Source organism: Natator depressus, chromosome 10 (genome assembly GCF_965152275.1).
Source record: "Natator depressus isolate rNatDep1 chromosome 10, rNatDep2.hap1, whole genome shotgun sequence".
In the NCBI taxonomy this organism is placed as follows: Eukaryota; Metazoa; Chordata; order Testudines; family Cheloniidae; genus Natator; species Natator depressus.
The window spans coordinates 70,775,960-70,791,016 of NC_134243.1; the positions used below are offsets into that span (position 1 = coordinate 70,775,960).

A 15,057-nucleotide genomic window follows, 5' to 3' on the forward strand; every position below is an offset into this window, starting at 1 on the left:
CTGGGGTCTGGAGGCGTTACCATCATAAATAACAGCTGTAGCACGAAGAAGCTCTAGCTATAATTACTATGTCTGCACCTAGCCTATGTATTCTTCAGGGATACAACCAGACCTATTTTCAGTGCTGATGATCCCTGGAGGGTAGGGTAGACACAGGAACACAGCAATTGCCAGACTAGATCAGGCCATCTCATCCCATATCCTGTCTCTGATAGTGGCCAGCACCAGATGCTAGAGGAAGGTGCAAGAAACCTTGAAGTGGGCAGATGTGGGATAATCTGTCTCCCACATTATGTCTCATCCCAATCAAGACAATTCCTTTTTCTCCAGAAAATTTAAACTTTACAGAGGGGAAAATAAATATTCACATATTTTAAACATCCTCAAACATACACATAGGGATTCTTAAGTTAAAACTGGGAATATCTATTACTGGTAAGGTCAGTTCTGTTCCTCCCCATTCAACCTCTTTCATTGCAATAAATCCCGTCAATAAAAGGAAAACTACAGGGATGGCAGTAAATCAGACACAATGCTCAGACTCAAAATCAAATTTATTTAGAGGAAAAAAAATGACTTTACAAGAGGATGCTGCTGCTAACTAGAAAGGAAGATAAATAAAAGCTTGTTACAAAACCTGATGGTTTCTGGCAAATTACAGAAAAACTGAAGAATTTACAGTCAATAACCTGCTCACTTTTTACATAATTACAAATTAACATACAGCAATTATTGTTTTACCCTATTTTTTAAATTTCATTTTTGCAACGTTTAAACTTTTTTATTTTTATTTATTTTACAGATTCAACATGAAAAAATGCAAAGCATAAAAAACCCCCCCCAGAACTGGATGCAGAGGTATAGAGTGTTATTATAACGCACATCCTCTACATTCTGTGGATTGCTCTAGTGCATTCCAGATTAGTACAAAATAAACACGAGGCTAAACTTTAACCATAGGCAAACTGAACTGGACATGGATGTTCTGAGTCAGTGTTTATTATCAATAAGGAACAGAGTCAAAAATACGTAAGAGTGTGAATGTGATCCGTATGTATAGACTCCTAAAAATACACACAAAGCTTACTGCTGTATGCAAAGCAGCGAACCACACCCTTTTTTCCCTCCAGGCAACGGAAGCAGAATATTTTAGGGCTGAACTTCAATGTCAGTGAAGTGCACGTGCAGGGAAAAGGCAATGAGACCCCAAAAGGTACACTGATAGTGGTCTTCCGATTACTCAAGAGCATGAGAGGTCCAAGACTAAACCAGTTCAGCTTGCCTATCTTTAAAACTTAGCGAGATCACTGGATAGAGAACTAATCATGGATCGCTGCCCCTTCTGACAAATAAAATAAGAATTACGAGTACTTGGGGATGATTTATTTCATAGGTTAACTTAAATTATTTTAAGTTTACAAACCTGGCCAGCAGGCAGAATAGTTTCCAGAGTTCTGGTTAACAAGGAATGTTATGCTAAGTTTAAAGGGGCAATCAAATCCTTTGTTGCCACCTCTGACCAGTCTTCCCTTGCCCAACTATCCAGCTATCCCAGACAACTCCCATGAGATTTGGCACCCACTACGCTCTCCCTAGCCTGATGTCTTCAAGGCTCTCTGGCATAGTGGACTGGATCAGTGAAAGCTTCAGGGTGTTTTAGGAACCCAAAGAAGATGTGAGATTACCAGACTCTACAAATACCCATGAAAGAAACTATAAATCAGACCAATCTAAATTTATACCTGTGGTCAGACTTCAAGAGCTGTGTGTAGTGAAAAGCTCCGGCCACCTCAACTGAAAGCAAGTGCTCCCATCCCAGAGACATAGCCTATGAGATCCATGGATGTTCTGTATAGTAAAGAGCTTAGTTCAGGGAAATAGCCTCATTGCACTTCACTCATTGGCTATACCCCTTACTCTGGGTTTCTTACTAGAGAAAGAGGAGATAGAAAGTGAGACTTCAATGGAAGTGTCGCTCTTTACACAGCATTCTCCACCCTTGCTAGGGAGGTGATATCGATGCCAATGCCGTATCTCTAATTTACCCCGCGGGAAGCCAATCCCTCCTGCCCCACCTAACCCTCTGGCAGCATTGCTGCTCTTGATTTTCCTCCAGCGTCACACGTAAGATGAGTCTTCCAGGCTAGGGAGCTGGGCTAGGTTTCCGAAGGAATTAACCAAAAGGCTGAGTAATAGATGAATCCCACAAGGAAAGAGAGGGTTCTCAGCTCACTACATTTCCAAGGGGACAGAGGTAAAATTCATACTTTCTGAACTTTGGGCTAAAAAACATAATTTGGAAAGATTCTTTCCCACCACGGCTCCTAAATCTCTTCAAAGTCTAAATTATGCAGACTTCACACTTAAATATTTTGTAACATCTAACCTCCTTCCCAGATTGTACTAGGGATGGGGAGGGGAAGGAATTCGTCTGATTGTCTCAAAATAACCAAAAAGCAGCAAAGAAGTGACAAGACAGATTCCATTTAAAGCACTTTATGGCACTGAACAACATAGAAACATATATTGAGATGATCACTTCATTTAAAAGATGCTGACATCAAATCCCAGGCAATCCCTTTGATTCTACAGACCGTTTGCTACAGCTGCAGTCTGATCACAGATTGCTGGCGTGGCCAGAAGTTCCCTAACACTGACCACCTGACATATTTCATGCCGAAATTGCATCCCTCACTATGCTATTCACTGAAGCTCCTTCTACTGTGTAGTAACAGTTACCATGCCAAGCCTTGACACAGGCCTAAGGGAGATCTGACTCTCCCATCAATGACAAACTAGCGAAGGGAGCTCAAACTGCAGCTCCTTGCAAATTAATCTTATCCCCGCACCAGTATGGAATTCATGCAGCCACTTCTGAACCAGGCTGTCATGCACAGCCGCAGCACGATACGTAGTGGGTGACTTTTGAGAGGACCCAGGCCTTAGAAGCCCAGTGGGATGTCAGGTTCGCGCTAAGAAATAAAGTGCACTCAACAAACACAAGTTAGATGCCAAGCATGGAAGGGGAACAAACATAATTCATTAATTAAGGCCAGGAAAGGAAATTAATAAAACATTGGTGCTGCAAAAACTGACCCACTTAACACTACACCTGGGACCGTGCACTAACTGGGTAATGCTGGATAATCTGCAGGGATCAGAGTGGGAATCCATCTCCATGGACGAATTCCAACCTATCAAGGAAAACTTGAGCAAAATGGATGAAAAATAAAAACCTTCAGTTCCCTAAAAATGAAAGAAAATGGAGGAAAGAGGAAGGTGGGACTACAGGCTTTAATCTAATATAATCAAATCACACAGCAATTTGTATCCTCCAATGACAAAGGGTTTCTGTTCACCACAGTACAAACACAAATAACTGATAACATGGGCAGCCAACCGCTTGGTGAAATACAGACTGAGTTTATACAGTTCACTGAATGCCATTCTATTTACAACAGGACTAGAGAGACAAGCAATTCAGCCATGGTTTCATCCCCACTGCCCCCGGGTGATGTGCCTCTATTCAGGAGTGCTGTTTTGTAAGTTCAAGAAGTGCTGGCTTTGGGGAGAAGAGATGGACCACTGGGGCAGAAGAAAGCACTCCCACGGGCAAACACTCCTACAAACTAAACGGAATCCTTCAAAAATATTAGCCAGCTAAGTTCTGTGTACAAATCGGTAACCATGCCATACACTGGACTGGGTTCCAAAATTTCCTTTTAGCACATTCACTTTCACAAGCAGGTGAATATTAGGGCAGAGGTTCTTTAAATTAGCTGTGGCTGTTGTTTTTTCCTATTTCTAAAAATCACACTCCAGCTTTAGGGCATGAACCAATGCCCGCTGAAGCCAATGGAGAGACACCCATTGATTTCCAATGGCAGCGAATGAGGCCTGTACACCAAGAGCAAAATTTGGCTTTTTACCTTGCTTCAAAGAGGTATGGGAATATATAACACAAACCTGTTTAAACAAGAAAATGGAGGGCCAGCAAGGTTCCAGACAAAAAACACTGCCTCTCTTCCCAAATTTTTGTCTGGCCTGGAGATACTTTGCCTTGAAGGCAGCTCTCCAGTTCACTTGTACCTAACTGCTCTTCAGGCAGCACACGGGCTGCTATGCAGCACTGAACACACCCTGGTTTTGTGTTATGCAATGACAAAATAAAACCATTGGGTTGATCAAGCTCATCTTTAAAAAAACAAAAGAAAAATAAAAAAATAAAACAAAATAAATTTTTCTAAACCAGACCTCTTTCAAATAAACAGAAAGATAAATATTTTTGCAAGCCCAGCTTGCAATTAAGAACAAGCACCAAATAATATTTTAAAAAACAAAACAAAAAGATAACCTCAGAAAACATCTTACTTCTTTTTTTTGTTTTGTTTTTTGAGCATGAATTGTTTAGAGAGCTTCAAAAGCAAGCAGGCTATTCAGGAGTCCCCCACTGATCGAGACAGACCAATCTAAGCACCCATGTTGCTGTTGCTCATTATTAAAAATGCTAGCACTGAATTCTGAAATCTACTGCATGTAACTAGCTTGTGATGCGATATAAAGCAAATCAGAATCAAAACATAGTGCAAAATTTTTTAAAAAAGGAGAATCTGTGGGAAAAGAAATGACCACAACAGCTTCAAACTGCTCAAGGGATTGAAGCGGATAGAGTCTCATGACATTTACAAATCTGCTTAGGTAAATCTCCTGAGGCGTGTGGAAAGAACAATGAATTTGGAAACAATTCAGCTTTGTGCATGTATCTCCCTTGGTCTTCACACATGACCACCATACTTAGCATTTGTATAACACCTTGCATCATGAATGCATTGGGGGCATATCTGCTAATTCTCACAGGGAATGATTACGATCCCAATTTTGCAGATGGAGAAACTGAGGCAAAGAGTGGCTAAGAGACTTGCACACAGTGCATCAATGATGGTACTGGGAGCAGGACTCTGGAGCTCCTGACCTGAATACAGTGTTCAGTCCATTAGGACACATGGTCTCTCCAGTAAGTGTATGTAAGCACACACTACTGTACATGCATAATTACTGGGCTTTGTGTTCCTTCTTGTTCATCTGCTCACACAAGTTGTTCCCCATCTCAGGTTACAACCTCTGCCATCTCATCTGAGTGCTCTGGAAATTGCTATGATGTTGCTTTGGGTTAGAAATGAGCTATAGGAGCTGATGGAATCTGGAGAAACAGAAGCCCGGTGATCATACAGGTGGCATCGCTAAGAAACGCCAGGGGAAGGAAACCACAGGCAGTAGGTTCAAAAAAGTGATTCCCAAATGGAAGGTTCTCACAGGTTTTTATGATGGGACAGTGAATTTGTAACAAAACAGTGTTGATCCCAAATGACATCTTGCTGGAGAAACGTAAGTTGATAAAGAAAGCCTTGCTCGGGAAGAGGAGGGAATAGACTAACTCACACAGACACATTAAGAAGCAGTTGTCACTTGAACATGGTCTGTTCTGGCTTCCTGGGATTACTTCACAAGTACAGCATCCTTTTTCCTTTCCGGATCATGTTTTTAACACATCCAAAGACATTCTGTTTGGTGCTGGAAATGGATTAAATTTTAATTCCTCTGCCCCAAAGAAATCCTTGGGAGTAACTTTTGATTGTATTTTTTTTCCCACTGTTGCTGCTGCCTAGTGTTTGGTACCTTTCTGAAATGAAGAATGTAACATACAATGTGCTTGGAAGGGGCATGAGGACCAATAAAGATACACTCTGAGCATTAAGGCTAAGATATTTAATATCTACATGCTCCCTGAAAGTCATCAGGTATCCTTGGGCCGAGCTAAGCTAACCCAGCTTGTCTGTACAGACTGTAAGTATATCCCAGTGGATACATAGACACATACATATATATATATAGTATATCTATATGCCAGTGTGTACGCACCATTTGCAGAGTCCTGGCCTTTTGCTAAATGCTTGGTTTTGGTTGTATTCCCCAGGAAAGGAGAATTTGGAGGCACAGACCCCTTGGGCCATAGTCTTTCATCCTTTAGCAATAAGAAGAGACTGGGAACATCCATTCCTACTTTCAACCAAGATTTGCACCCGAAGTGGGTGCTGTTTGCAGTGTGGTCAGCCTCTGCAGCCAGAATTCATTAAAAAACCGCAGGGCAGAGCCCCTTTCCCACCATCTGCAGCCTTTACAAATGTTTTATTTAACACACAGAGAGCTGGTCGGGTGCAGGAGCCAGGAGTGTGCAGCAAAATGTGCTGTACAAAGGCTGAGAATGACTGATGTGCAAGGGCGAGCTGCTCATGCTTTGGCCCCCTCAGATGCCTGTACAGCTTTTAACACAGTACAGTGGAGAGGGAGGCTCATCCCTGCAGAATTAGGAGCAGACATTCAGCAGAAGATCTCCTCGCCCTCTGGTGGTGCTTCTGATGAATGAGCATCTGGGAAAGGAAAGCCAGCCATGAATAACCAGAAGGAACAGGGAAGGAAAGGGTCTATGTTAAAACAAACAAACACGGCCTACCACCCACTGTCCCATTCCCAAGCACATGACAACCTTTTTGGGTGGCTGACATTTAAAATACACCTTTTAGTTGCTAGACCCACCAGTCCCATGACCGTGTAACTGGTGTGCAGCAAAATTCCTGTGAGTAATCCACCAGCAGCCTTTCATCCCTGAGGTGCTGAGTTCCAATCTTCCCTGGGTCACAAGTATGATAGGTTTGAGGCTCACAAGCTAGTCTCCAGTTAACATAAATCCACATGACAAAGTGATACAACTGTATCACTTTACACTGGCAGGTCAGGAGTGATGTGCATCAGCTCAGAGGAGGAGAGGCAACCGGACTAGCAAGGGGTGCTACCGTCAGGAATAAGGTGCACTGACAGAGAAGGGAAGGACTCAAACAGCAGGGGGGCATTGCAAGAGAAGATTTCATGGACATAAGCACAGGTTTCAAAAGTTTTCCTAAGACCTAGCCCTGGCTCCAGGCAGTGTTTACCAGCACCTCCGTTGCATAAACATGGAGATTGCACAAAAGAAGTAGAAAAATATAAGGAGAGCCCAAGCTATGAAGCCACCTGGGTTAGGTTGGGAGAAGGGAGCACTGAGTGCGCCCTTGACATCTGCTGACGGGATGCAACCCATCAGGCTTGGTGTCAGCGTAACTCCCATGGGTGCAGAAAAGGTGCTCCCATATTGAAGCCCTGGAGAGCAGCAACAATGCCATATAGAAGAGAGCGGGGGGGAAAAAAGCAGAGAATGTTGTCACGTCTGTTCTCTGCACGCATGGGACAATGCCTCTCCCTCCCAAACACGCAAAATCACCTTCTGCCGGAAAATCCGCTCACGACCTCCGTTTTTCTCCACCCCTTGCTCAGTTATAACCCACCCCTTTGGGCTCCATGGCTCCCTGAGGTAAAACAGCCACAGACTGTTAACCCCTAATGATCTCCTCGGGCCCCATCTGACACTCACCAGCAGGTTGGGAGCGGTGTCCTTTGCCCTTTTTCTTCTTGTCCTTCTTCTCCTTTGGCTTGGATAAACCGAAGAGGCGGGTGGGCTGCTGCACCTCGGCTGCCTTGTTAGTCTGGTTCGTTGCGCTAAGCAAGTGGAAAGTGCCTTTCTCTTTGTGTGTCCTTGAGAGACTGTTCCTTTTGGGTGACACAGACAGTCCTGCATCAAAGTGCCCCTGTTTGGGTAGGGAAGAACCGTGCTGCATGGAGTCCTCAGCAGTGGGCTGGGAGGGGATCCTCACTGTTTTATCATGGGGATTTGAAACCTGCAAAGAGGAGAACAGAAGTGTTTTACTGGTAGCAGCAGGCAGGGCTCAAAATCATGGGGAGGGTAATATTACCACGACTGCTGCCAGAGCCAGCCTGTTGCCCGGCATGCCACCTATAACCACCACCCAAAAGTCATCTCCCAGTCAAATGGACATCCTAACGAAAGCCGAACACCCAGGGGCAGCGTTCTCCGTCCAAGGGGGAAGAGACAAAGATTTTAAAGATGAATCCTTCCACTCCTTTCCAGATACAGGGGTGGCACAACCACCTATGGGAGAGTCCTCTTTAAAAATCTAGGAAACCCAGGCTGCTTCCCCCTCCCGGATGCAGATTGTGGTAGAAGCCCTGGGAGCTTCCTAGGGAAGAGAATGTTGTAGGATGTACTGATGCATGACGACAAGTGGAATCTTTCTAAGTACAAAAGACAAGGCAAAATATTGTACTGCTTTTCTAATGTGTCCTCCAGCAACATAACTGAACCCAAGGTATTTAAAGGGGGGGGTTTCTATCCCTACACGCGCCATCAAACGTCCCTATTAATAGCTTTGACATGTTCTGGATGATTCCTGCCTCCAAGAAGTTGCTTCCTTTTGATGACCCTGGCATCTTATTGGTCTTCAGCAGTATTTTCTCTCAGGTGTTCCTATAGCCCCCCGGCCAGATTATCTGAGCTTCCTCCAAGTAAGTTAGATCTACATGACAATGCATACAACTTCTTTGCAGAACGTGGCATGTTTATCTGCTCTCAAATAGATCACAAGTCATAGGGCCGTGTTCATTATTCAAAATTGCATGAAGAAATTTCAGCTCCTGGGCTGCTCAGGAAACTGGGGGTAGCAAGTATTCCTCTGATTATCTGCTATTCAGAATTTACTGTTGGAGATAAATGGTTGGTCTATTAAGTCACACGGTGCTGTTTCCACTCCCTGAATGCACGACACCACTTACGCTTCAGCCCAAAACAAATTACATTTTGTTATGGAATTAATTCTGTGTCTTAATTAAAGATCTGCTCCAGGCCTGAAATCAGATTTCTGCACGTCTGTATGAACTACGGCTCACTGAGAAGTGTACACGGTCCCTGCATGCAGCTGTAACTCTGTACAGCTCTGTCCCAAGCCCCTCTGCTCTGTTCCCACCCTCGCTTGCTGTGTCGTGTCTATATGCTAGACTGCGAGCTCATGAGAGCAGGGACATGTCCAGCTAGCTGTTTGTTAGGCGCCTTGTTTTCCCCAGGAATTGAAATTAGAGGGAGTGTTCGAATTTACGGGTGTGTGTATGTGTGTGTGCGTGAAAATGCCTACATTGGCAACATTGCATAAATAGTTGACCACAGGAGAGGGTATAGGGAAACCACACTTTTGGGTGCTAGTTCACAAATATAAATATAAGGCTTAGCAATGCAGTGGCAAGGCTTAGACTGGGGGAGCTGTTCAGCACCAAACTTGTCACCACCAAGCTGCTTTGGTGAATGCTGAGGGGTGTGGTCAGCCCAACAGCATGTCCCAGGTGAATGGACTGACTGCATATGGAACAAATCTGTGCTTGCCTGTACGTTCCTCACAGGGGAGCAAAAACGGTATGAAAAGGCCAAAGTGAAATGCACCAGTGATTTCCCCATCAACATCCCTGTATATGCTCTTCCCTGCCATTCGCTATCAGACCAGTGAGGAACGTCTCAAAACAAGCTGGCCAAACACAGATACATTCACAGATGACCCCCACTAGAAAGACAAAAGGCACACTATGATTTCACATACCCAGCAGGACCTGCTAGGAATCTTGATTCCACAACACTCTGAAGAACGTCTTTTGCCAGATGTCTCACCCTGCAGCCTTCTGAGACATAACAGGCAAAACATAGCCCCAAACATCAGGTGCAAAAAGAGATGCCACTGTTAGAAATCAGGCCCCACGTATCAGCGTCATAGCTTCTAGATTTCTAGATCTTACATCTAGTCTGACTTCTTGCATCACATGGGCCACAGAACCTCCCCTGGTAATTCCATTACTGAGCCCATCAATTGTGACCGAACTAGATCATCTCTTTTAGGAAGACACCTTGTCACCCCAGCCATGTGCCCTGCCTGAGAATTCAACTGGGAGCAGGGTGATTACCTGTCTGAGGTCAGGCTCCATCTGCACTGGGGGTAATCGTGACACATCTCTCTTGAGTTGATCCTTCTCCCTCTCCAGTTGTTTCTGTGCTGCGCGCAGCCGCTCCAGATCCACCTGGTAGGCTTCTTTCCTCCACTTCAGCTCTTCCCTATCCCTTTCCAGATCCTTGTGCCCCTTCTGTGCCTGCTCCTCTCGCTGGGCCAGCCGCACCTCCCGCTCTGTCAGCTCCTTCTCCCGGGCCTCCCACTCCTTCTCCCTCCTCCGCTTCTCCTCCTGGTGCTGGGCCTGCTGCTTCTGCAGGTTGGCCAGCTCCTGCCGCTGCTTCTCCAGGCTCCGCTGTTTCTCCTGCTCGATCAAGGAGTTTGGCCGGGAGGAGCTCCGTGTCAGCGCTCTCTCACTGAGAACCAGCTTCTGATCCTCAATATAAGTATCCTGCTGCAAGACTACAGCCTGAGGGGAGAGGCAAGGACAAAGTCAGTGTAGTGCCTCCCTTTACTGAATGCACAGACATGCAAAACTCTAACATCATGAGGCATCTCGCAACTGTAGTACGGGCGGGGGGGGGGGGGGGGGAGGGGGGGGGAGGAGGGGTATTTCATTAATCATTGTTAACCCTTCTCTGAGTCCAGAACCTAGTAATGTTGGTTTATTTGCCCTGATGAATCAGAGGGCCCAGTAGGGCTGGTTTATTTGAGGTACTTATTTGTAAGACACAGAGTAGGCCTGACCTGCCAAGCACTTGTAGCCCCTTCTGGCCTGGGCAGCAAGAGAGCAGGAGACAGTACAGAGTCACTAGGACACTGGACTGGACCCTTCAGTCTCACTATGGATGGGCAATGCAAAGGGAAGGGGGTGGAGGTGAAATGCTGACCTCACCACAGTCAACACTCACTGAGGGGGGCTGCTGTTTGGGAAAGAAGCACGTCAAAGCAGGGTACTATGTTTACGACCGACCTACCTGCAAAGTGCTGAGCAGCTTGTGGAGGTAGGTAATGCTTTGGAGAACGTGCTGCAAGGAAACAAAAGCACAAGAGTGTTGCTGCTATACCTCACTTTACTGTCTGACCACAGGCAAGGCCCATTTTCTTTTCCATTGTAACTCTAGCAACGAGCAGGGCTCCGTGTTTGTCATGGAGGTCGTGGAAGTCCGTTTCTTCCTGTGACCTCCATGACTTCTGCAGCCGTCAGTGTGGCTGGCCCCATGCCCAGCTGCTGCTGGAGCAACTCTGCAGCCAGCCACTCTGGCGGCCCCGCAGCCAGCTTCTGCTGGAGCAGCCCTGGGGCCAGCCGCACCGGCTGCTGCTCTGGCGGCCCTGGGGACTGCCCAAGCAGCGGCCGATATGGCTATCCACAGGGACTGCATGAGCAGCTGGGCCCAGGGCATCTGGAGCAGCTGCTCGCCCCCACAGGGCTCCCCACACCTGGCAGCTGGCCCCACAGGAATCCCGCCCCCGGCAGCTGGTGCCGCAGGCTCTCCCCTCCACCCAAAGATTCAATCAGGAATATTTATGGTATAAGTCATGGACAGGTCATGGGCGATGATTTTTTGTTCCTTGCCCGTGACCTGTCCATGACTTTTACAAAAAATACCCCTGATTAAATCATAGCCTTAGCAATGAGGCTTACAAAGCCAGGCCATTTTATTTAAAGCCACACAGACATCCTTCTACTTCCCCCGACTCTTCCCATGCTCTCTTCCCTGTATTTACTTATCCCAAACACACGTACTGGTCACAGGTATCTATTTATCCATCCATTTCTCTCGGGCATCTCAGAGACATCTAAGATAATCTCACCCTGGCCTTCCTCAGAGACCAGTGCAGCAACCAGTCATTGAAAGAACCTGACCATGGCATCTGGTGTGCAAATACTCTCACAACAAGGTGCGTGAATCATGCACAGAACCATGGGATTGTTGATACCTCACAGGAATTTGCAGATTGTTTCTTTAAACTATTTCCTGTAGTATTAACTGGTTAAAGCGCTAATGATGCTAGGGGAAATGATACAAGGAGGGAAAGGAACTGGCATGAGCTGACCATATTTTCAGATGTGCAGGGAAACAACTGTTAGGGTAAAAATCATAAAAAAGGCCCAGAATGTGTGCCTGTAATGTCTGTTCACAAATGCAAACCCCTGCATTTATGGTGCAGGGAGACTGCAAAATAATGGGCACACAAATGCTGCATGACTATTATTGGAGGCCTTTTGAAAATACAGTCCTTAAAGGCAAGCGCTCTAATATCATATACTGGTATAGTGCCAACAGAATGCCTGATGCTTTGGGTGACTTCCCGTATCTCAAAACGCTGGCTAAATGCTTCTTTGAATCCTGATGAACATATTGTAATTACTTGTTTAATACAAAAATTCAATTGACAAAAAACTGCAGTATTTCCAATACTTGTGTAATAAATGTTATTAAGGGAACCTTTGCTCACCGTGATACTTAGCTGCTATTAAAGTTAATTGGGAGTTACCGATGCGTATCAAAGGGAGAATAGAAACCTAATTACCTCAACTCACTACACCTGCATCATACAATTACACTCATTCTATCTGCAGATGCATGGTAAATACAGTCATGTGCTTTCTAATTGTAATTAAACCTTGATGTCTACAATCAAGGTGTATCCTACAGCTGGCAATTAGATGCCAGTAAGCAAATCCTTAGTCTGAGCATCCAAGCCTAAGTGCACACATAACACAGTGGGTTTAGCTCTCAGTTTACTGTATTTAAGAGTCTTGTTAAACTTTAGCATCACCTATTGAAACAAATACACTTGGTACCTAAACTGAAGGGGGGAAAAAACCCACACACCTAAGCCAGGGAGATTGTTCTTACCTCGTTGTTTCTTTTCAACACGAACATCAAATTCGCATTTCCGCCCTGTAAAAAGATCACAGATTTATAAAAAGGCAAATGAGAAATTATAGTAAGTCTCTTTCTAAAAGTAGGATGAAGCATAGACAAACACTCCCGTTTTCCTTTTTGGAAGGGCAGAACTCATGTAGTTTGTAGTAAGTGAAAAATCATTAAATCAAATGTTAATTAGCGATCATTCTGTAGTGATCCACAGCGAGAATGGGTGTGAGGGTATGTTTGGCCTTGGTATTTCAATAATGATGCATAATTAGACATGTTTTACTTGATTTGCAGACAGATGGCAGATAACCAGTGCCACAGAAGAGTATATTACCCAGTAAAATTGTTTTAGAGAGGGAATTTTAAAGGGGAGTTAGAACAAAATTGGTTTGAGCATGTGCCCCCCATTGTTTTTTCCAGGGGGGTGAGTTTTAACTTGTTCTAATATGTCCAGAAATATACTTTTTCATATTAAAAAAATACAATTCAAGTGTTAGAAGTGTCAAAGGCCCATGGATGACATTTGACACAAACACAACAATAGTACCTTCTTCAAAATGCTGTCTGATTCTGTTCTCCGAAGATCCTGAGCATCATCACTTTCATCTTTCTCTCCACCTAAAAGAAACACACCAGGTTGGCACAGGTCATTTAGTTTTTCAAACCCCAGATAAAATCCTCAGTCATTAGCAACTGTAAAATGGGGAAAAAGGACTTTAAAAGTGGATGCACGCAGCTGAGCCATGCTCTTCACATATGTATGTTTGCTTCCTATTTGTACCAATAAATATCAGTCATTGCTGACCGTGAGTGGAGAAGAACATAGGTTGGGTTCCAGCTTTGGTTTCAAATAGTATGCTGAAAATTTAGCAAGCTGACTTCTGGCTCAACTGTTAGTTTATGGGAATTGAGAGACTTCTGTTTCCATTTCTCTAGCATATTTGCTCTGGTCTCCAAGACAAGTTGTTTTAGAACATGTAGTGTGAGTGACAACTATCAAGTCAGATCTTACTACATCAAGCTGTTTCACTGCTACCCATGCAAACTGGACTTGGAGGACTTAGACCAGGGATCAACAACCCTTGGCATGCGGCCCACCAGGGTAAGCCCCCTGGTGGGCCAGGCTGGTTTGTTTACCTGCTGTATCCGCAGGTTCGGCCAAACGCAGCTCCCACTGACCGCGGTTCGCCGCTCCAAGCCAATGGGGGCTGTGGAAAGGGCGGCCAGCACATCCCTTGGCCCACACCGCTTCCCGCAGCCGCCATTGGCCTGGAGCGGTGAACCGCGGCCAGTGGGAGCTGTGATCAGCCGAACCTGCGGACGTAGCAGGTAAACAAACCGGCCCGGCCTGCCAGGGGGCTTACCCTAGCATGTCGCGTACCAAAGGTTGCCGATCCCTGACTTAGACACTAGTAGTGCAGTATGTGTGTGCAAACAGGTAAGTTATTTTTTGTTAGCAGTTCACCCACAGTGTCGCACATTAGAACCCTGGAATTTTGATCAGGACACTCCATTTATCCACTGGGATCTTTAATTTCCAGCTGGACAGCTCACGAGAGTGCCTCCAATTGAGACATACCACATGAAAAACCCACCTGTGCCCATGGCACCCCTCTAGTAGTTTTTTTCCATTGATTTCAAGGTGCTTTACCAACATGGTGTAAGCATCCAACCCTGCTTTGAACAACCTACAGCACATCACATGCAATCTAACCATATCCCCTTCCTGGAGTCTGGCTTTACTGGTAACTCAAACAAACAATAACCAACCCTAAACCGCAGCCTGTGCTATCTATCCAAGCATCCTTTCATTCCTTTGGAGGGTCCTAGAACCTGCCACTCTCCTCCATGTAGATGGGTAAATGATCATTTACTACTATTTTATAGATAGGGAAATGAAGTTATGAGGCTTGCCCAAGGTCACATAGGGAGTGAGTGGCAGAGTTGGGAATAGAACCCAGGTTTCCTGACACCCACCCATGTGCCTTCTCCAGTATGCCCTACAGTCTCCTCCCAAAGCCTCTTCAAGATCTCTCATTATCTAATTAATGTGAACATATCTCTGCAGAAGCCCAGGAAAGGTAAAGAGTGGGCTAAGCAGTGAACAATTTCACCAGCCCGGCTGGAGGCTGTCCAAATTATTGCTGCACTAAAAAGCAAGGAAGTGCAACCTAAACAAAATCCCTAAGGTTCCTTGGGCCAATGCATTTTTCATTGGTAGGAGAGGACCTGCTGGGAACTTTGTGGCCTTCCAATGGCTAAGAAACTCTTACATACGGCACACAGCAAATTGTTTGGAG

General features: G+C 45.2%; 1 protein-coding gene across 2 annotated transcripts in view; it reads right to left on the bottom strand.

The window, feature by feature from the left end:
- Positions 1 to 569: 569 nt before the first annotated feature.
- The window catches only part of AKAP13 (A-kinase anchoring protein 13), a 105,961-nt gene continuing 91,473 nt past the window's right edge, over positions 570 to 15,057 (bottom strand). For both annotated transcript variants that reach the window (XM_074966493.1, XM_074966492.1), the window contains 6 exons: positions 13,305 to 13,375; positions 12,737 to 12,781; positions 10,850 to 10,900; positions 9,892 to 10,341; positions 7,466 to 7,769; positions 570 to 6,428 (listed from right to left, as the gene is read on the bottom strand). In XM_074966493.1, coding sequence (XP_074822594.1) covers positions 6,379 to 6,428; positions 7,466 to 7,769; positions 9,892 to 10,341; positions 10,850 to 10,900; positions 12,737 to 12,781; positions 13,305 to 13,375 — 971 coding nt within the window. In that variant the 3' untranslated portion in view covers positions 570 to 6,378. The remainder of the gene's footprint in view (positions 6,429 to 7,465; positions 7,770 to 9,891; positions 10,342 to 10,849; positions 10,901 to 12,736; positions 12,782 to 13,304; positions 13,376 to 15,057) is intronic.